The 21,256-nt window shown below is 55.3% G+C and overlaps 1 protein-coding gene and 1 long non-coding RNA gene across 6 annotated transcripts in view; one reads left to right on the forward strand and one right to left on the reverse strand.

The window, feature by feature from the left end:
* Positions 1–207: 207 nt before the first annotated feature.
* On the forward strand, positions 208–5,284 carry LOC140601371 (uncharacterized). The gene is made up of 3 exons (XR_012004384.1): positions 208–1,239; positions 4,479–4,525; positions 4,621–5,284. It is a non-coding gene; the product is annotated as an uncharacterized lncRNA (long non-coding RNA).
* The window catches only part of PSD4 (pleckstrin and Sec7 domain containing 4), a 35,123-nt gene continuing 18,760 nt past the window's right edge, over positions 4,894–21,256 (reverse strand). For 2 of the 5 annotated variants that reach the window (XM_072770179.1, XM_072770180.1), the window contains exons 2-17: positions 19,761–20,851; positions 18,510–18,635; positions 18,172–18,250; positions 17,293–17,674; positions 14,260–14,436; positions 13,768–13,848; positions 13,510–13,622; positions 13,215–13,273; positions 12,921–13,010; positions 11,766–11,809; positions 11,256–11,416; positions 10,160–10,230; positions 9,907–10,070; positions 9,056–9,200; positions 8,670–8,813; positions 4,894–7,130 (exon numbers count right to left, since the gene is read on the reverse strand). In XM_072770179.1, coding sequence (XP_072626280.1) covers positions 6,873–7,130; positions 8,670–8,813; positions 9,056–9,200; positions 9,907–10,070; positions 10,160–10,230; positions 11,256–11,416; positions 11,766–11,809; positions 12,921–13,010; positions 13,215–13,273; positions 13,510–13,622; positions 13,768–13,848; positions 14,260–14,436; positions 17,293–17,674; positions 18,172–18,250; positions 18,510–18,635; positions 19,761–20,738 — 3,072 coding nt within the window. In that variant the 5' untranslated portion in view covers positions 20,739–20,851 and the 3' untranslated portion in view covers positions 4,894–6,872. Of the gene's footprint in view, positions 7,131–8,669; positions 8,814–9,055; positions 9,201–9,906; positions 10,071–10,159; positions 10,231–11,255; positions 11,417–11,765; positions 11,810–12,043; positions 12,074–12,920; positions 13,011–13,214; positions 13,274–13,509; positions 13,623–13,767; positions 13,849–14,259; positions 14,437–17,292; positions 17,675–18,171; positions 18,251–18,509; positions 18,636–19,760; positions 20,852–21,256 lie in introns of those variants that run through there. The other 3 variants (XM_072770181.1, XM_072770182.1, XR_012004383.1) reach the window with 3 other exon arrangements.

The raw sequence follows: 21,256 nt of genomic DNA on the forward strand, positions 1-21,256 counted from the left end.
AGCACCATGATGGGAGGGGTGCTGTCCTAGAAGGGGGAGCAGGTGCCTTTTCTCATCAGCCGGCCCAGGGTGGGGGTGAGGCTGGAGTGGGGGTGGGCTGAGACCCAGGCCAAGGCTCAAGGCCCATCTGAGCATGTCGCCTGCTAAGGAGGAGCGGAGGCGGGGGAGGGGAGGGCGGGGAGGTGAATAAATAATAGGAAATAAAACTTCATGAAGCAGAAAATAAAAGGCAGATTATACAGATGTGGCAATTTGAAGGATCATTGCCTCTGTCCTCTTTTTAACTGCTGCATCTGGAGTTTTGAAGCAGCTTATCCTCTCCCTCCCTCTGCCAGGTCCCCGCCTGGCTGGAGGCCCCCACGGGGCCAAGGCACGAGTGGGGACAGCGACTCCAACCACTCAGCCAGTGGTGTTTCCTGGCCTCGGCCCTGCTGCTGCCCAGCCTTGGCTGGGCCTGGGGGGCTGGGGCAGTGGGTGAAAGGGGGAGGTGGAGCTGAGTGTTTCGGGGTGAAGCGCTGAGTGAGGTGTGTTTGGGGCTGTGCTTGTGTGAGAAGGCGAACATCTGCCAGACAGCAGGGTCTGGGTGAAGACAGGGTTGGTCACTAGGAGTGTGGACAGGGCAGGGATGACAGGAGGGAACCCGTATGGTCAGGAACTGCGTGCGGAAGGGGACCCCTTGCAGAAGGGGCTTTGGCTGAGGGGTAGCTGGAGGGTGAAGTCTAAATCTCTCCGTATCTTCCTGCAGGCAGCTTCTTTCTTCCTCTTCATCAAAATTCATTTGTTAAGCTTCAATTTGACACTGTGCCAGGTGCTATATAAACAGACACGGTCCCTGCCCTTAAGGAATTTCCAACCTAAGACGCGCACACACATTGACATTTTGTTTATTTTATTTTAAATATTAATGTATTCCCCACCTTGTTCCAGAGAGGATTTGAGACAGCTCACAGGAAACGCATTCGATAAATTAGTCAAATATAAATAGGAAATAAAGCATCAGGACCACAGAAAATCCAGTGAGGGGTCCCGAGCAGCCGCAGTTGAGCTGTAAATCGGCCCAAACCTCGAGCCTCATGGTGGTGGCCAAGTGGAAGGGCTTTGACAGGCGCTTACCTGACCTCGTTCGCTGGATGACAGTCCCTGCTTTTCCAGCCGCATACCTCCTCCAGACCCTGTCCACATCACAGCAGACAAAGACAAAGATGTCAGAAAGCCAGAAGCTTCCATCTGACACCAAAGGTGAGAGGCCCATTTGGCTCAAATATCCTCATAATGCTGGTGTGTTGCCTCTCAAATCAACTGTCACAGAATCATTAATGGAAAACGGGAGTCAGAAGGGGACAGGCTTAGGGGACGCTACTGAATCCAGTCTCATGGGTAATAAGTAACTTCCCTATGGAAACTGACCCTCTCCGGGAAGATCAAGGAGGCCGAGTCCTGTCCAGTTAGACCTCCGGGTCTGAAATCCAGAGCAGAGATCAGAGCTGAAGATCTCAGAGCCGAAGGTCACAGCTTCCAGCCTCCATCGGGAGGCTTTCCCAGCGGCTCTCCTGCAGGCCTCGGAAAGCTGCACATTAGAGGAAGGCTGAGTTCCCGGGTTGGAGGCACAGGTGGAGGAAAGATAGAAACAGAACATAGAAGGACCTGGAGAACGCGGAAGCTGGAAGCCAGGGGTGTGGGGGTGGGGGTGGGGGACATGGTTTCGAGAGTTACACTTTTGGACTGCAGGTGTTGCACCCTGAGCCGTGGAAACCAACTTGCCCTGCTCCTACCTTTGGGAAGTTGGGAGATGGGAAGATGTTCTACTGGGAGCAGAGACAGAAGGAAGAGGGAAGGGGAGCGAGGGGAGAGCCAGGGAAGTGAGGGATGTGGGAAGTCACAGACTTCTCACATGGAGCTGGGCTCGAGGAAAGCTTCCTGGAGGAGATGGCATCCAGAGACAGCTGGTTTCCTCTCCTTTTAGGTACCAGTGGTACTCAGAGTTTCTCAGCAGCTGGTCCCAGTCCCCATCCTTTGGGTGATACTATCCCCACCCGCCACCCTCATCTCAGCAGAGGGACTCTGATTTCCCTAGGCCCCTGACTCTAGTGATGGCTCAGAGATGGGCACACGGTTCAAAGTGGTCAGCTCCAAGAGACTGCATTCCTAGACATGAGTTAGAACTTTCCAAGAAGAGATAGTCTCTATGTGCTGGACCAGCACCACGAAGAGCGGTATTTGGTAGCTGCTGGGGCCCTCTTGGTACCATGAGGGCTGCTCCTGCCTCCTGGGGGGACAGAGCCCAGAGGAACAGAGGGAAATGGGGGCAAGGCTTAGTTGAGAGTCCTAGCTCAAGCCTCATCTGACCTGGATATAGAGACTGTCCCATTATGGGAGTGATCAAATGTCCTTTTTTTTTTTTTTTTTTTTTTTTTAGTAAAGCCCATTTGAGTTAAGATTTGTAACTTGCAAATTCCAGGCAGAGGGAAATCCAAGGCCTTGAATTTAGAAAAGCAGAACCCAAACAGCAGCCCCCAAGGACGGGCAGGTGCATGTAGTGAGGCAAACAAGGCTGCGGACTAACAGCTAACTTGAGAGCCTTTCCTTCAGTGCCAGGCATTGTTCTGGGTCATTTTACTTATTCCTCACCAGGACTCTGTGAAGAAAATAGTGTTATTATTCCCATTTGATAAAGAAGCAAATCAGAGTACAAGGGGCTTGGGAGCTGGCCTGTGGTCAGACAGCTAGAAGAGAGAACATTCTGGGACTTGATCCTAGACAGTCCAATTCCAGGCCCTGGCTGGTGAGCCCAGATCACGCTGGGCCTTGTGCAGGGTCAGACAGGTTCCTGAGTCAAAGGTCGCTGAGGGGTGAGGGGCATGAAGGCTGAGAAGACATTGGATTTGATGATTAAGCATCATCAGTGGCCCTTTTGGTGTGTCCCGTTTCTGGGAAGGGTAGAGCAGGAGCCAGGTGTGAATGGGAGCTGGGTGAGGGAGAGAAACAGCTGGCAAAGACCACACATCTGTGGGTCCCAGCTATAGGCAGCAAAGAGTGAAACTCAGGCTTTTCTTTTTCTTTTTCCTCCCAAGGGTGGTATACTGGAATTTGTTTGCAAGGCGGGATAAGGAAGGTGGTAGAAAGTAGGCCCAAAGACCTGGATGGGACCCCTGAGGGAGAGAGGTCATGGCAGGCAGGAGAAGCAGGGACAGTGTGTGGTCAGTCCCAGATATACAGTGAGCACTTCTTCTTCTAGAGAAGGGAAGAGGAAGGGACAGGTAAAGGTGTGAGCCACAGTTGGACGGCAAGGGGGCACAGACATCCAGAAAAGTTAGCAGAGCGGCGGTGGGAGGAGCCATTATGGAGAGCCATAAGTACGTTGGAGTATGTGCCGGCATGGGCATGCACGTGGGCATAGGGGGCAAGGGGGGGAGGAGGGTCAGGTGGGGGATTGCCAGGTTGTCCTAAGTCTCCAGGCCATTGATTTTTCTCCCCCATTTTCTTTTTTTTTTTCAAATTTTATTTACTTATGATAGTCATACAGAGAGAGAGAGAGGCAGAGACATAGGCAGAGGGAGAAGCAGGCTCCATGCACCAGGAGCCCGATGTGGGATTTGATCCTAGGTCTCGAGGATCACGCCCTGGGCCAAAGGCAGGTGCCAAACCGCTGCACCACCCAGGGATCCCTTTCTCCCCCATTTTCATCTTTTATTTTAGACTTACAGAAAAGTTGCACAGGTGGTGTGGTGTCTCCAGGCCATATTCAGACCCTACCTATTGGCCTTATTCACTCAAGTCACATCATTTTCCTAAAGCAGGCTCCCAGGCTGGCTGCTTCCCAGGCCATGAGCCTGTGCCTCTTCTGCTGATAAAGCACACTCTTGGGCTGCAGGCGAGGGCCTGAGTGACCAGACCCCACCATAGCCATACCACCGTGTTTCCCTTGCCCACTGCCACCGCAATCCTGCAGCCCAGCTCCTTCTAACGTAGCCCACCTGCTGTCGCCATCTGACTCTGACCCTCAAAGAAAAAGACCCAGGCCTTGGGCCTCAGTGGCCTTTTATTCTTTTCTGGTGCCTGATGAATGACCCACAAATGAACGTTATCAGCAGAAAGCCACACAAAACAGAGATTCTGGGAGACCAGGAAGAGGTTACATCTGGGGTGTCACCTGGGTCATGGCAGGCCCAGGCCCTGGAGACTGAGCTTCCCTAGAGGGGAAAGGAGGAGCCAAAGACAAACTTCAGCCAGCCTTGCAGAGCCTGAGCCCATTACCAAGAATCTGTGCCCACCCCACTGTCAGCAAAGAGATCACCAACCCACCTCCCAGGTGGGAAAGGAAGGTCAGACACAGGCCTGAGGGTTGGCGCTGCCCTATGCCTCAGGACTGGGACGGGGAGCTCACTCAGTTTTCACTTTTGTGGGGATAATACTTTGGGGAACTCTAGGCTGCCCCCATATGGCTCTGGATACGATATCCTTTCTCCCTCCATCTATAGGAAGATGTCAGAGTCGCAACCCTCTCCTTGGCGGACTTCTCCAGAAGGTGAGGCCTGGCCTGGATTACTGTGGATTTAGGGAAGTGGAAGGCTCTGGTTCTGGTGATGTTGGGGACAAACAGACTAACTTCCTCTTCTTCAGGGAGCAGAGCTCTGCGGCTGAACACCTGGGCCCCACAAGCTTCAAAGATGCAAGCCCGCCCCCCAGTGGCCACAGGTCAGAACTGCAGCCTAACCACGCAGCCTGCACCTTCCCAGGCCTCCAGGCCAAGGGGCCTAGGCAGCATTGGCCCGCTGCCCCCACCACCTCCCCGCAGCCACCACCTGTCTCTGACGGCTTCCTGCGCCCAGGTGAAAGAGAGGTGCCAGTTCTACTTGAACAAAGAAGCATCATAGTGCCACACACATGCACAAATGTGGATAAACCTCTGCCTTTTTTATTCTGGTTTTAGAAATAAGGATATGCGTTCAGTGAGGTCAAATAACCCACTCAAGGCCAAGCTTGTGTCAGTCCTGGGGCAAGTCTCATCCACCTGATGCTCGGTTTTCACCTATTAACTGCACATCAGTGACCCAAGCCGCTTTAAAACAAAAACAAAAACAAAAACATAATCATGCCCTCAACCCAGACCTACTGAATCTGAATCCCTTAGCGTGGGATTTGTTCCTGAGGATGGGAATGCATCCTCAGCATGCCTCCCCAGCAAGATCAAGTGTGCTTCTATACTGATAGCAAGGACCAGAGAACAGGACTGTTACCTCCCAGAGGCCAGAGACATGTTCCAGTCATTTTGGAAATTCCTGTACTGGCCCATAAAAAGTGGTCAATATTATTTATGAAATGAATGAGTGGATGAACAAATGATTCTGAGGTCCCCTCTGGCTCACAGTCTTCCACACATGCACACAGACCTAGACACGCACATACAGACACGCAGAGGTACAGACACACCTAGGTGAAGGGAGACTCAGCCTGGCACCCTGCAGGTGGCTCCAGCTGCTCAGAACAGCCTGACCCTCCCTTCCTCACACATTTGTGCACACCTCCTTCTTCACGTGCCTGCATTTATTGTGCACTCACTGAGTACCTGGCCCGGCCCCAGGCCCTGGCCAGACACCTCTTATGGTCTTGGAGGGTCAGCCCCAGTTGGTGGAGTTCCAGGCCACGGGGCTGGTTACAAACACAGAGGGAGGAGGCCCCCCACCCTCTAGCAGGAAGGCCAGAGAGGCAATGCGTCAGCCAGCAGGCGGCAGACAGGCAGCAGAGGCCCCTCTTGGCGGGCAGCCTGCTCGCACACTTGGCTGAACAGAGACAATGGTGGCTGCTCCTCCAACCCAGCCTCCTTCCCACAGGCAAAGTCTGAGGTCCATGAGTGTCCGGAACCTCCCCCAGAGCCCAGCTGGGAGGCAGTCAGAGGGCAGCACAAGGGGACTTCCCAGGGAGGGGAGCAAAGCCCCCTGTGAGCTGGTGGGGGGAGGGTTCTGGAAGTGGCCCTGGCACCCCTCTTGGGAATGCAACTTTATGGGATGGGGTGTGTGGAAGGGAGCCAGGCTTCTATTTGGACTTCACAGCTCTCAGCTCCTTCCAAGAGAGCCCCCCGGGGGATGTGTCACATCTTGCCCCTCAGCCCTCTCTTAGGGTCTGAACCTGGAGGACCTCCTTCCCTGCTCTGGAGAAACAAAGGCCCCTTGTTCCCAGGGCTCTCCACAGAGCTCTGGAGGCTCCAACCCCTTCTGGCCCTCACCGACCACCAATGGCTCTACTCTGATGATTAGCAATTGGGTGTGTGAGGTGGGGCCTCCTTCATTTGCCCCTGGTGCATGGATGATTGTACACAAAGGCCCGGGGCCCAAGAATCAGCCTCACTGAATTTGTTCTTGAAACCCTGCCCTCCCAAGGCCTACCTGTCAGGGGACAGGGCTGAGCCACCCTGCTGTCACCTGAGGATGGCTGGGGTCTCCCAGGACCTCTCACCACAGGTCACCAGACTCCCAGCGCAAGACCACCCTCAGGGCTATGGCTCCACTGGTTTGACTGCCCAGAGGCTTCCGCTGCCTCAGCCTCCCTTCTGGAAGCTCAGAACCCAGGAGTACTCTGAATTTCAAATGAGTGCTGAGCTGCCCCCAGGAGTACAGCCAAACTCTTATCCATCCTCCCCTGAGAGTGAGCAGGGACTGGGGCAGCTGGGGGCCAACCTGGGGGTGGGCACAGAGTACTAGGAAAGTTCCAGTGAACAGGGAGGGAGGATCACAGAGAAATCAGGGTTGTCCTTCAGTGGAAAGGGGAAGGGCCTCATCCCCCATCAGGGACCCACTGAAATGAGGCTCCTCCGTGGGGTCTCATCTCAGGTCCACCCCGGACATGTGGTCAGAGTCTGTGAGGTAGCACCAGCCTCACAGCTGATTGCGGTTCCTCTTGGGTATGATCTTCCGGTAAGTTCTGCGCTCTGAGATGTTGCGCTTCACCTTGGCAGTGGTGGGGGCCTCCTCCTGGTGTAGCGACGGGCTGGAGTGGGACTTCTTCAGGCTGGGCTTGGGCTCCTGAGTGCCTCCGGCTTCCCTCCCCAGGTGCTCTTCCCACAGGTCCAGGTCATCTGAGGAGCAGTGGAGACGGGCCACCAGCAGCTGCACATAGGTCTCGTAGCGGGTTTTCTGCAACACAAGGGACCCGCCACCTTAGCACCACCCTGGCTCCAGGGCTGGAGAAGGCTGGAATCATGGGGGACAGACCACTCACAGTGAACAAGACTCTGGTGGTAAAGATTTCTGCAAAAGGAGTGCTGGGCCAACAGCCAACATCTGTACTGAGCTTGACTTTGTAGACTTTGCAGGACACAGCAGCAACGTGCCCAAAACGTGCAGTTATCTGGACAGTTTTACAATAACACCTACCAGCCCAAGCTTGTTCTAACAGCCACCACCTTGTAATGCTGTAACTAACGCCTCCAGAACACGTTACATCTCTGAGACACTAAAAGATCCATAACCCACTAGGCCTGATCTGTGCAGCGCTGCACACAAACAGCTCACATCTGTACTGAAGCCTAATTGAGTCTGAATAGCATTTTAACAATTGGCATCTGGAGAGTGGGATGCTAACTACCCTCATCTGTTTAACTCTCCGAAGGCCTCCATAACTAGCAGCTTTCAGATGCGGGTGGGGTCCCAGTGTACTGAGTGTATGCTCATCCTCCACCCCACCTGATCCTCATCCCAGCTCTGGCTGACTGGGTGACCAGGGAATCGTTTTCTCCACCTTATAAAGAAGGGAATGAGATCTAGGGAGGGCCAAGGGCTTGCTACAGGTTGCAGCTGACCATAGGCAGGGAGAGGCTAGGATTCTGCAGGCAGGGATGGGTCCTGTCACCCCAGAGACTCTGGGAAACGGTGCATCCACGGCTGAGGACCACCTACCAAGCTAAGGGATGAGCCAAAAAGGCAGGGAGAGGGCAGTGTGAGACCTGGTGAGCACAGCCCAGGATGACACGGATGCTTCCTTCTCTGGTCTCTGCCTCTGGATGGCTCTGATCCTCTCTGTCCTCATACTGCCCCTCCCCTGCCCCTCTTGGCTTCAGATCCCAGAATGTGTGCACTGACCAGAGGCCTAAGATGTAAGATGAAGGAGGGAGGGTAAGATGTGGGGCCAGGGGATAAAACAGTGCGGCACAGATCAGATTATTCCTTAGTTAAGACTATGAGGCACGGCCCTGCCTGGAATAGGATGTGAATTCATCAAGTTTGGAGAAATTGTTTAATCTCTCCCTGCCTGCTTCCTCATCTGTAAAGGGAGGATGACGGTCCCTACCTCAGAGTTGTGAGACGCCTAAATAAGATAATACCGGCAAGTATTACAAGCTCTATAAATACCGTCTACTAGTACTAGGTAGGTATTAGGGAAAATAATTCAACTAAAATACAGTTTTCCCTTCAATTTAGGTAAAGGCGAATATAGTATACTCTTAGGTGAAAGTGATAAAGAGTCCGCTGGAAGAGTTTGCAGACCATGCCAGGTGCCCCCAGGGCAAGGGAAGGGGTCTGCGTGCACAGGGACACGCACCGTGCACAGGGCGCCGCGGGCCGCCGAATGCGGCCACGAGAGGGCGGCAGAGCGCCGCACCGAGGCGGGGAGGGGGAGGGGGAGGGGCGGGGGAGGGGGAGGGGCGGGGGAGGGGCGGGGACTCAGCGCCGGACCTCATACTCCAGGTACTCCTTCCGCAAGCGGTACTCCTCCAGCTCGCGGCCGCGGCCCCGCCTCTCCGGGAGGTTCCGCTGCAGGTCGAGCAGGTCGTCGGAGGCAGCGTCCAGGCAGTTCTCGTGGGATCGGTGCTGCTCCTCCTGGGGGCGGGCCGGAGGGGAAGCTGTCCCACCGCTCCGCCCGGGCCCCGATGCGCCGCGCAGGCCACCCCATCCCCTCACGCCGTTCCCGGACCCGGGTGCTCCCGGGCCTAGGTGCTCGTGCTCGTGCTCGGCGCACCCGCTCCGGCTCGCCAGGCCCGGGGCGCAGCCCCGCCCTCCCCTGGCCCGTCCCCTGGCCCGTCCCCTGGCCCGTCCCCTGGCCCGTCCCCGCCGGGCCGTACCAGCGTGCTCTGGGCGGGGCCCACAGGCAGGATGGGCCGGACGAATCTGCGCTGGGAGCCCACGGCGGCAGGGAAGGGCGGCGCCGAGTGCGTGGCGGCCGCCAGGTTGATGCGCGCGATCCAGGAACTCATCTCCTTCGCGGTGCTGAGGGCAGAGGAGGCCGTTAGTCCCCAGGGTGACAGAGTCGGCCCCGTCCCTCTCCCCGCGGCCTCCTGCGGGCTGCACAGTTCCAGACTCTCGAGACCCAGAGCCTCAAAAAGCCAGAAGCCGGTCACCAGCCCAGGTGGCTGACCTCTGCGGGTGGTTTTTATCATCTGTCAAAGAGGAAAATCTAGGAAAGCAATGGATTTTAGATCAAATGCAAAAAAAAAAAAAAAAAATCAGTGGCTAGAGGCTTTCCTGGGATCCTCTGTTCATAAGTAGGAGGCTGGCCCGGGGCTTCCAGGGAAGAGGCCCCTGCAGTGGCAAAGTGGGCAGGGTCAGAGGAGGCCTCAGGTGCAGCCCTAGGACCCCTGCCGGCTGCGGCGGTCTGATGTTCCGGGTCAAGAAGGCAGTTCCCGGGGATCCCTGGGTGGCTCAGCGGTTTGGCGCCTGCCTTCTGCCCAGGGCGTGATCCTGGAGTCCCAGGATCGAGTCCTGCGTCGGGCTCCCTGCATGGAGCCTGCTTCTCCCTCTGCCTGTGTCTCTGCCCCTCTCTCATTAATAAATAAATAAAATCTTAAAAAAAAAAAAAACAAAAAGGCGGCAGTTCCCACCAAGGCCCCAGCCAACAGCCATCAGAGGGTGAGCGTGAGATCAGGGAGAGGAGGGCCAGGGCCTTGCTGCTTGGCGGGCACCCCCAGGGACTTACGGTGCCTGGAAGAGGTAGAGGCGCCAGTCGGCAGTCCGCAGCTGGAAGACGTGCGGCTTCTTGGTGTAATGGGTGGCCGGGGTGGCCAGTGAGTGGTGCACTCCCACCGGCTCGTCCACCATCTGTCCCACCAAACTCTGACCACTCTGGCAGTGGTCCTCTCCCTGCCACAGGGCACAGGGCCTCAGAAAAGGGGTGCCTATCAGTTGCCCACCCTCCAAACCATTCTGGTTCCCCACCCTGCCCTTCCTACCTTCAGGAAGTAGAGGACCATCCCTCGAAGCAAGGTGTGGAACATCTTCCAGCCACGCTTACCCCACGGTGCTGCTCCAGGGGTAGAACACAAAAGCAGGTGGTGGCACCCCAACCAGACACATGCAGTCCCCTCTCCCCGCCAACTCAGTCCCTCCCCAGGGTGCACATAATGAACACACAGTGACGTACCAACACAAGAAAACAGTCGCAAACAAGCAGATGCCATGCCTCACACCCAGGCAATCTTGCTTGGACCGCACAAACGACAACAAAACCAGATGTCCACACCGACCATCCTCCCTCCAAACACTCCCACCCGCAAGCACAGTTCCACCAGACATCTTTCTGGTCCCATCCAGAGAGTCACAGGGCTCAGGTTGTCATGCAGTAGGTGGCCGGCTTCCCCGGGGTCGCCTCCCGGCCTTGCTTAGGCCCAAATGCTAGCTCCTGGCTGGTCCCACACCCCATCCAATCCAGGATTCCATTACTACTCTGGTCCCATGGCTGCCCTGCCCTAAAGCTCCTGTCTGCAGAATGAGGCCAAATGCACCCCCTGCCATTCTGTCACACCCCTTCTATTCCCAGCAAACCATTCCTGCTCCTTGTCTGAGGGAAATGCCCTCTGGCCTCTTTTGCTCTGAGATTCAACTCTGATACCATCATTTCCCAGAAGCCTCACCAATCCCTGTCCCCCACATCTCACCCTCCAAACAAAATCAAAACCTAGCCCTCCTCCACACCCCCATATTTGACCTCCCCCTCCCTACACCCCTCAGCAATTTCTACCTTTTATCCCAACACTGATGTACTTGTCTCACCTCCCCCTTACCACAGGGGTCCTGGGGGCCAAAGAGTACCTAGTGTGTCTTGTCTCTGCACCCCCGCCCCCTGGCATCTTACCCGGCACCCAGCACATGGTCCCCATCAAGGAAAGAACACAGGCTGCCTGTCCTTGACCTGCACCATCTCTCTGCATGCTGGCACACACTTCAGCTCATGTCCCTATGCCAAGCCACTCTGCATGCCTGTATGCACACACACTCTGGTTCGGTGGCAGACACAAGCCTCACACACTCAGCACAGCAGACACTCACTCTTCTTGCCATCCGCATCGTGATGCATCTTCCGAGCCAGGATGCCCTGCTTGTAGGTGGGCGCCGTGGGGTTCTGGGCCAGCTGGAGGAAGGGGTTGCTCATCTTGCCAGAGGGGAGAGACAGCTGGGCCTTTTCTGGTCTGCCTGCGTTGTCTTCGTCCCTGGGCATCAGAGAATCAGGTTGGGGGTACTGACTGGGTAAAAGCCACCAGGAGGGGCCCGCAGCTTCAGCACCTTCTACCTTCTCTCTCACTGGAGAGCCATATCCCAGGACCCCCCAAAAGGAGTCCTTCAAAGCCAGCTATTCCTGTCATCCCTACTCCCCACGGCCCCTGGATCCTCCAGGTATTACCTAGACTCCTCTACCCTCTTTGAGATTGGCCTCTGTCTGGACCCCACACAGAGGCCCTGGGCTCCTCCAACTCTCAGGTGGGTGGGTGGATGGAAGGAGGATAGGCCCAGAGGCAGGGGAGAGGGGCGGGGAGTAGAAGGAAGGGGAGTCTTACTTACACGGCCCATTCAAGCTTCTCACTTCGGATAGACCAGTAGAGGGCCTAGAATGGAAGTGCACAGTGAGCAGGGAGCCTCTGCCCATGAGGCCCAAACTCAGACGTAGGACAGGGAAAAGCTGCAGTCTGCCTCTTCCATCCCCTTCCTCCTTGACCAGGAGGCAGCTCATCCATGCATCCATGTCCTCATGCATACGTGCAACCATTTACAGAGCGTTCACTGTGTGCCAGGGACTGTGCCAGATGCTGCACGGTGATCAAAGCAATCCTGATCCCTACCTGAGATTCATGAGGCCTGAGCTAGTTCTCCTGAAAAGGAAATGAATCATCCACATACCATCCTGGCCCAGAGGGATCTGACAATGCAGGAACAGCTGACTAACAGGGCCAAAATATGGATGGTGGAAGAATGAGTAAATCAGTGCTGGAACTCGGAAATGATGCAACAAAGAGTACTCGTGTCCATGCATCTTGCTGGCCTTTGTAGCTCTAGCGATGCCTAGCATCATGCCAGGCACACGGCAAGTGTTCGAGAAGTGTCCATCACAGAGACGAAAGAATCAGTGCCATCATAGCTTACTAAAAAGCAGGCTTGTGCCCCTTGTCATGCTAAGCACGACAACCTTTATTTCATTGTGATAACCACACTGTAAAGCAGTCGCTACTCCTGGAGGAACTTCAGCAGCCAAGCTGCCTAAGACTAGAAGAATTCAAACCCTAGAACACGCAGCTCCTAAGTCTTAGACTTAATGCCACTTAAAACTTTGCCTTGGTTCATTTCTGAGAACCAAAGAAACAAAACAAAACAAAACAAAATCTCAGTGAGTCTCAGATTCCCCATGTCTCAGAATCACCTGGAAACTCAAGAGAACATTTTAGGGATCCTAGCCCCAGAGATTCTAATTTAGTCGGTCCAAGGCAAGGGGCCTATGAATTTGCACAAGCCAACAAATTTTAAGGTGCTGCTGCTGCTGACTAGGATGCACACTTTAGCACCTTCCATAAACAAGCCTTGGCCTCCCAAGGACTTTGCAGCAGAGCCAGGCCCAGGCGGGGCATCCCCCCCCACCCCCCCACCCCCCCGGCCGGGATGAGGAGCTACACAGGGAGCCCTGGCATCATTATCCCAGTGAGCCACCAGCTCCCCGTGCCTTACCTTCAGCAACTCCTTGGGGAAGTTCCCGCCATCTCGCAGGCCATTCAGGTTGGTTATGAATTCCTGGCAACTCATGCTCTTCCCAATGTTCTGTGGCCATTGAGAGAAGTGGGACAGCTGACACACACTCCCCACCCCAAGAGAATAACCCCCTAGCCGGCCACTCTGGAATCTTCTCCAGTTCTCCAGACCTACTCCTCCCCTACCCCCAACCCCCAGTTCTCCAGACATAACCCTGCCCCCACCCCCTGGGGCCCTTCCATGCTGCTGGTCCCAGCTCCCTTGCCCTCTCACCTGTCCATGCAGGTCCGTGTTAAGGAGCATGATGGCACAGGTCAAGGTGTGTACAGAATCTGCCCCAGAGGGAGGCAAGTGGAGAGAAAGCTCGTTGGAACCAGGACTCTTGCCTTTCCACTGCCGATGCTGGGTGCAGCGACGCCCAAGTGCTTCTGGTTCTCCACAGCCACCCAAATACTCCCACGAGCTGCTACCCAGTGTACTCCTGAGCAGACCCCTGGGGACACTTCCATGCCATTTTCCCAGGCACCACAGAACCCCCTGCCCTGCCCTCAAGGCCTGCCCCTCCTACCTGCGGAGGAGAAGGTCCCAGGATTGCAGTGATGGAAGCGTTTGGAGAACTGGTAGAGGACTCGCTCTCGCTCCTGTGTCTCCCCACTGAGCACCAGGGCCTGGAGGAAGCCCCTGGAAGGAGGGCCAGATTCCAGGACAGAGCCCAGGCTGGGGCAGCCAGAGGGCACCCAAGCTGGGGGACAATCCTATTCCAGCCTCCCCAGGGCCACCACCTCCCAACTGTCGCTCCTCCCCAGAGAGGGCCTGGAGGCATTACCTGAGGGCTCGGTCCAGACTCTGGCCTCCAAATTGGAAGAAGGACAAGTATTCCTCAGCCACAGCCCTACTGAAGTCATTGCTGCAGAGAGAATATAGCAGTGAAGCCCGCCCTGGGGGTGTGGCTGGGGCCCCAGGGCCCGCACATCCCTGGAGGGTAAGAGGGCAAGGGGGCAGCCAGGGTCCTGTCTGCCACTGGCACCCATCCAAAACTGAGTGGGGAGGACACGTGGAGTCGGGTTGGGAGGCAGGGTGGCCAGGACTGGGGGCTCTCGGGTGGGCTGGAAAGTGTGGAAAAGAGGTGACAAGTGGGACTAAGAGGAAGAGGCAGGCACCACAAGAGGACAGGGAAGGGGATGGAATAGGACAAGAAGGATGGGATGAATGGCAGCAGGGACACAGGGACCGGAGGGGCGGCTGGTCGACAGAGTCCGCTGACCACTCCTCCCTCTCCTGACAACCTCCAGCCTTGCATACGCTCCAAGCCCCTTACTTCTTCTGCAGGTAGGCAGCCACTTCAGACTTCCGGAAGCCTTCCAGGTGATAGAGGCGAGAGGCCAAGTTCCAGGCCACCTTGTCGGGGCTGACACCATTAGCCAGCTTGTCTCCAGCCTGTGGCCTTTGGCCTTCCTCCAGGGACTGTGCTTGGGGCATGGGGCTCTCAGGAAGCCTGTAGAGGTACAACAGTGTCCTCAGACTACTACGTGGGATGGGCAGGAAGGGACTGGGTCAAGCGTCCCTATAGGTTAGCCATGGGAGGGGTGCCCAGAGTCCACGCTCAGAGTTCAGCAGGGGAGCTGGAGCTCCCAGGCCTTGAGTAGTGGAGGCAGCAGCTGGACCAGTGCCTTCCTGGGGAAACTGGGGCCTGGCCTGGCCTGAGCACAGGAGGATCCAGAGAGGTGGCATACCTGCCAGGCCAGCAAGCGTGGGAACCAAGCTTAGGCCCCAGCACTTTCTCAGCTAAACCACAAGGACATTTTGAGCCCAGGTCACATTAGCTGTCACGTGCAGTCCTTTGAAGATGCCAGTGGTATCTAATCCATCCCCAGGAGGGATGGCATTTGTCTCCCTGAGCCCCACCAGCCATTTGTCTCCCTCACTTGTCCTGCTGTGCTTGTGATGCCTCCCTGCCCCCTTTCCCCCCTCTAAGCCCCAGCCTCAGGCTTCACTCCTAGAGCTGGAGCCAAGGAAGGTGCAAGGGTGAGGGATGAACAAGAAGCCTGGCTTCAGGCATGGTGACAGCTGGGAGGGAGTCAAAGAGGTGGCTTCTGACCTCTCCCTTCTCATACCCGCAGCCTTGTGGTAAGCAAGCCCTCTCCTCAGGAGCCCACATGGTGACCTGTTGTTATTATCATGAACATACAGAGGACCAGGCCACCCTGACAGACTCGGGGGGTGCTCAGGGTCTGACACTCAGAGCCTTGGAAGTCACCAAGCCAGTCTCCACCCGACTTTTCCGTTTCCCCTGCAACATTACAATCGGGGGCGGGGGTATCATCATTAATCTGAATATTCTGAATCCTAGTAACCACAGTTAGGGAGCTGTACAGATAAGCAACACCATGAGAACATGAAAATGTTCACTGGTAAACTGACCACTTATCAAATGGGGCTGCACTCGACTGCCCTCTCTCCTTAACACAAGTGTCCATCTCTGCCCCCAACCGGGCCATGTCTTCACTGTTCATTTCTCCCTGAGTTCTGAGGCTCCCGTACACCCAGCAAGGCGGGGCTGGCATAACGGAGACCTTCGGAGAAGCAACATCACCCATCTTGCCCCCTGCCCAAAACATGGGGCTTCATGAAGTCTGTGTTAGTGAGGCCAGAAGAGTCTAGGAATCACAGGAAGAGCCACTGACAAACAAGGAACTGGAGCAGTGAGTCCAGTGGACAACTGAAGAGAAAAATAAGGACAACTCGTCTCATCTGAAGAGAACTCTGATAGCTGAGCAAGCCCTAAAATGCTTTTACAGAAATGACCTGGCCGATTGGTGTGATAACTAAAATAATATCTAGATGGGGAGTTACTCTGGAGGAAAAAATGATGCAAACATAAACTGTCATTTTGTTGTGGTGTTGTGTACTTAAATGGGTGAATTACTTCTCAAAAAAGCTGTTATTAAAATAAATTAATTGGGATGCCTGGGTGGCTCAGGGTTAAGCATCTGCCTTTGGCTCAGGGTGTGATCCTGAAGTCCTGGGATCAAGTCCCACATTGGGCTCCCTGCATGGAGCCTGCTTCTCCTTCTGCCTATGTCTTTCCCTCTCTCTCTCTCTCTGTGTCTCATGAATAAATAAATAAAATCTAAAAAAAATTTAAAAATTTAAAAATTAACTGAGGGGCACCTGGGCAGCTCGGTTGGTTGAGTGTCCAACTCTTGGTTTTGGCTCAGGTCGTGATCTTGGGGTCATGGGATTGAACCCCGTCTCAGGCCCCCTGCTCATCAGGAAGTCTCTTTCTCCCTTTGTCCCTCGCCCTGCTTGTGTGCTCTCTCTCTCTCTCAAATAAATAAATAAAATCTTAAAAAAAGAAAATATGGTTCTCATTTTAGGTGGATTTACTTACTTTTATTTTGAGTTGAATTGACACTAATGTTGGTATGACGAGCCCTCTCTTCTCAGATCCTGAAAGACTCCCCTTGGTAATCCCCTCAGATTACCAAGCCTCCGAACACCTCCAGAGGCAGTATGGTTTTCCAGATGCATGGGGAAGATGCTCTGGTTTTGGCACTGCCTGAGATTCTGTCCCCATCACCCAGTGACACTGAGATAGGGGTGAGGCCGACCTTCCAGTTAGTACAATCTGAACCATCATCACTGGTTCCTCCTGGCCTCTTCAGTATGTCCCCTACCCGGGCAGCCAGAGAACAAAACCCCTCTCCTGGGTGGAGGCCCTGGGCACCGACAGACCTCAGGCAGCCTCCTGGGGCAGGCAGACATCGAGACTGGCTTCCCAGTTGTCCTATTCCTGCCTCGGGCCACAGTTCTATGGTTATTTGATCCCATTATGGGCTCTGAGATCCACTCCCTGGTTCCAGTCAAATTTCCCCTTGGTGTTCTGACTTCTCCTGAGATCTGAGCCAGCACCCTGGGCCTAGGCTCATGGATGAGTTTCTCCCAGACACCTGCTCAAGTTCAAAGCAGTGTGTAATTCACACATCACAAACTCTGATCTTCCCACTCCCCAGCCCTGCCTAGCACGACTGCCATTTCTCTGGACACATAGGCCTGGTCAGGTCCTCTGAACCACCCTCCCACCCCCACCCCCCGGTATCCAGGCTCTTGGGACATTGCCTCGGCACACACCAATTCTGCCCCACATGTGTAATTGTCTGCTTTTTGGTTTCTCATGCTTTCAAATCCTCCAGTATTGCTCATAACTGCTGGCACCCAGTCATACAATCCTGGCTTAATAGATATTAGTATGTTAAATCCCAGTGTGCATTTCTCATGCTCCATCCAGACCAGGGTATTCTTAAATGCATCCACAATTAGAAGTCAGACGACCGGTTAGGCTAACACTTACCCTTCTGTAGAAGTCAAGCAAGTGCCAGGCTGGAAGGCTCCAGCCTCTGCAGTCCTGGCTGGACCTTCACTCCTTACTTCTTCCCCAGGGTGTGGGGCCTCTCCTGCCTCTTCTCTCTCCAGAAAACTTGGTTCTGTGCCATCTGGCTCCAAGAGTGAAGGGCATGAAGCATCTAGTATGCACCCGGGGAAACTGCTGCCCAAGTGGTGGTCCTGGTGCTGTGGGCTGCCTTCTTGGGAGGACACAGGGCTGGGCCTGGGGCCAGGGCCTCTGCCCTCAGACTCGGGACTGCTAGGCTCTGTCAAAGAGGCTGTGCTCCCCCAGGGGCCCGGAGCCAAGGTGTATGGAGCAGACTTCTGGATACACTCAGCATCACTGTCACCTGAGGAAGAGCATGGAGGGAAGCTGACACGGGGCGAGAGGCAGGCTGAGGGCCGGGGGCCTGGCAGAGCCAGGAAAACCGCCTGGGCAGCTACTCCACACACGCCCTCCCTGGGGCTCCTCCCCTGAAGCTGGGCCGCATGTTCTGTGCCTCCTTCAGACAGGGACCTCCCCCAGGCACAGGGAGTGGGCAGAGGGTTCCCAGGACTCCCGTCTGAGGCAACCCAGGGCTCAGGACTTTCTAAACCACTGAGGCCTGGGCATCAGAAATGCTGGGTCTTTTCGACATTTCCTCATTAACTCTATGCAATGAGCATTTTCAAACCCATTGTATGAATGAAGCCACAGAGGGAGAAGCAGGATTTCACCCTTGGTCTGGCTTCAACACAATACCATGGGACTTCTTAATGATATCTATGGATCCAAGGTCCATCTTTGTCCCTACCCAAATCCAAAGCCTCCCACACCCAATTTCCCAGAGTCTCTAATAGATCTCACCTCGGTCCTGGGAGAGAAGAGGCACCTGGGCCCAGGAAGGGCCCTCTTCTGTCTGCCAGCCTTCCGGGCTGGGCAGGGCCTGTTGAGAAAGGCAGGGGATCTCCATGAGCCTGGGAGACACTCAGAGGGGAGGGCAGGAGGGGGAGGGTGACTGAGGAGGGTGACAGGGCCCCTCCTTCTCTGCTCTCTTCCCACTCTGACAGCACGGCCTCAGTTCAGAAGAGGAATCCTGGGTGAGAGAAGACCCGCATCCTAGGAACGCTGGTGCTGGCCCAAGAACCACCGGGGCATTACCTCATACAGATGGGGAAGGGGGGGCCGAGAGAGAAGTGACTTGCCCAAGGTGGCACACGATGTGTGGCAGAGCTGGGATCAGATTCCACTTGTCCTGTGTCCCAGGTCAATGCTCTGTCCACACAGGATGTTGCAGATAGGGCGGAGTTAAGACTGCTTCCCAGCAAAGTCTTAGAGAGAAGGAGAGGCAAGAGGTTTGACCCAAGGGAAACAGTTCTTAGGGCCTTAAACGCATCCCACAAGGATTCCGGAGCCCCTCGTCCATGCTCACTGACTCTTGGTCTTCTCTGCCTCCATCCTCCTCCCTCTGTGGTCTCCAGTACCAGCCCAAGGACGGCCTGGATTATGACAGCTCTCAGGCACGGAGGTGAGAGCAAATGCTACTTGCTGTGAGGATGAGGCTCCCAGGCTTCCCTCTGAGGTCCCCAAGGGCCCTACAGCAACAAGGTCCCAAGAATGTACTCGCACAGGACAGAGCCACAATGCCCCATGCTGGACCTCCCAGCCTTCAGGTGGGGGCAGGGGGGCCTCCAAGAATACCTAGCAGCTCCTCTGATCTTGGGGTCAGGTGAGAGAGCTGCTCTGGTTCACGGCTCTTCTGCACTGTTCTTTGGGACCAGAGAGATTAGAAAGTTACAGCCCAGCTCTCCATCTTGAGTGTCCTTATCTCTTAAACAGAGGGCTCCTTGGGAAAACAGTGCTCCCCACCGTCTCACGTGTCACTTGTCCCCAGAACTTGTCCTAGTTGATATCAAGAACCTCTGCCATTGTTATGCAAGCCTGACCTATGGCCCCTGGGGAGGAGGCGGAGGGGTGGGAATAAAAGACTGTGAACTAAAAGTAACCAAATGCTGAAATATCTCTAGAAAAGAAAGGACAAGACTCTTAAAACAGATATCTCCCAGCCTGGGGCAGAGGTCATCTCGCAGGCTGAGCACTATCCTGTTATAGCTGGGAATGTCTTGGAAGTAGGAGGAGTAGTGTCTAAGAATGGTCTGGAACATACTGCAATTGGAGGAGCTGTTTGTTCTCTAAATGTGTCCAGACTCAGCCCCCTGGAGCTGGTGAGATGGAGACATTTGAAGACTTAATTGCCATCATGTTCTGATGACATCACGGCATTTATAAAATGCCCTATAATTCTGAAGGTCATACTGGGCCTGCTTTTCTGCTCTATTACTTTAGGATTCCAAAAGGCCCTAGCATCTAAAAAGGGTGTTCTGGGCCTGGTGACCACAGAGAAAGGCCCTTCCTTCCATGCACAGCCTTGGCTTGGTCCCCAGGGCTCAGCTTACCTCACTCTCTGTCCAGCACCCTGGTGCTTCCAGGGTCCCCTTGGTGGCCTCATCCACCACAGTCTGTGAGAAGGAGTGAGGTTTGTAGGTGGGCACAGGGAAGGGAGGCGTGGTGTGGCCACTGGAATCAGCTGTGCCATCCCCCAAATCTGGCTCACTGTCCAGTTCCCACAGCACCCCTCCTCCTGAGGGGGGAGGCTCCAGGGTCTGGGGACCCTGGGGCTCAGATCTCAAATCCATGCAGGAGTCTGAGAACTCCCAGGAAAAGCGAGCTCCAGAAGCACCCGTGTCCGAGCAAGGGCTCTCCAAAAAGAGGGGATTGTCAAAGAACACACTTTCCTCCTCAGCACCCCACTCTGGGGAGGAGTCTGTCCTTCCCTTCCTGGGCCACACAGCATTCTGGTTCTCCCCTTCAGGGTCACTGCTGTCTCCCCCTGGGGCCTCCACCGAGGGTGAGCTGGGATGGAGGCCTGAGCTGCGGGGGCCAGCAGGGCTGGAGGGGAGAGGGGGGAGTTCCACAGGGGCTGCAGGGAGGCAGCATCTCAGCTCAGCCCGGAGCCCCTCTGTCTTCTCCAACTCTTCCTCCAGGTCCAGGACACACATCTGGGCCTGCAGAATGCCTGCCCAGAACATCACCTGGGTGGATGTGCTCTGGCTCTGCCTTGGGCTCCCCAGGGGATGGCTATCCTTGGGTGACCCAGGGGGTGCTGCTTTGTGCCCGGCCCCGCCCTGGGAAGAGCCACTCCCCAGGTGCGGGGGCTCCATGCTGGCACCACTGGGAGGAGCATCTGGCCTCATGCAATCAGGAGGCTCCGAGGCCCAGGTCTGTTCCCGAAGAGGTTCAGGTTTGGGAGGGTCGAGAAGGCTGCACGTTTCCTTCAGGTGTGCTTCTGGACATGGCTGTAGGTTGTCTCCCAAATAGAGGTTGAGAAATTCCATGGGCTGGGGTTTTTCAGAGAGTCTGTCGTCCCCCATCATCCAGAGTGCAAGCTGCTCCGAAGCCCCTAGAAGTGTTTGCCTTCACAATCCCATTGTGAGGATTGGGCATGGGGAGCGCTGGCCCAAGTGGCAGCTGGGAGTCTGCACCTACCCTGGAAACGCCCAAAGCAAATGCAGGTTAGCAAAGGGCTGTCAGTCCATGGACACATGCGTCTTGTGTATCAGACAGGTTTCAGGGTGCCTGTTGTATCCCTGGCACCGGTCAAGGAACACATGCCCTCCATAGCCCTGCCAGGGGTGAGGGGTATACCATCAATGCTGTCCATCTCACAATCTCAACTGCTCACGCCAGGGTGGCACCTGCTCCAAAGACACCCATCTATTGGCAGAAGGTGGCTGAGTGGCTTAGCTGAGAAAGACAAATGGGGCACACTTGATCTTTTTTTTGGGAATCTGGAAGGGAGAACAGAGAAACTGAAGTGGTTGGTAGCAGGAACAGAAGGTGGACATTCCTCAGAGCAGCATAAAAGCAGTGGCAAGCTGAAAACACACATAAA

Source organism: Canis lupus, chromosome 12 (genome assembly GCF_048164855.1).
Source record: "Canis lupus baileyi chromosome 12, mCanLup2.hap1, whole genome shotgun sequence".
NCBI classification, from domain to species: Eukaryota; Metazoa; Chordata; class Mammalia; order Carnivora; family Canidae; genus Canis; species Canis lupus.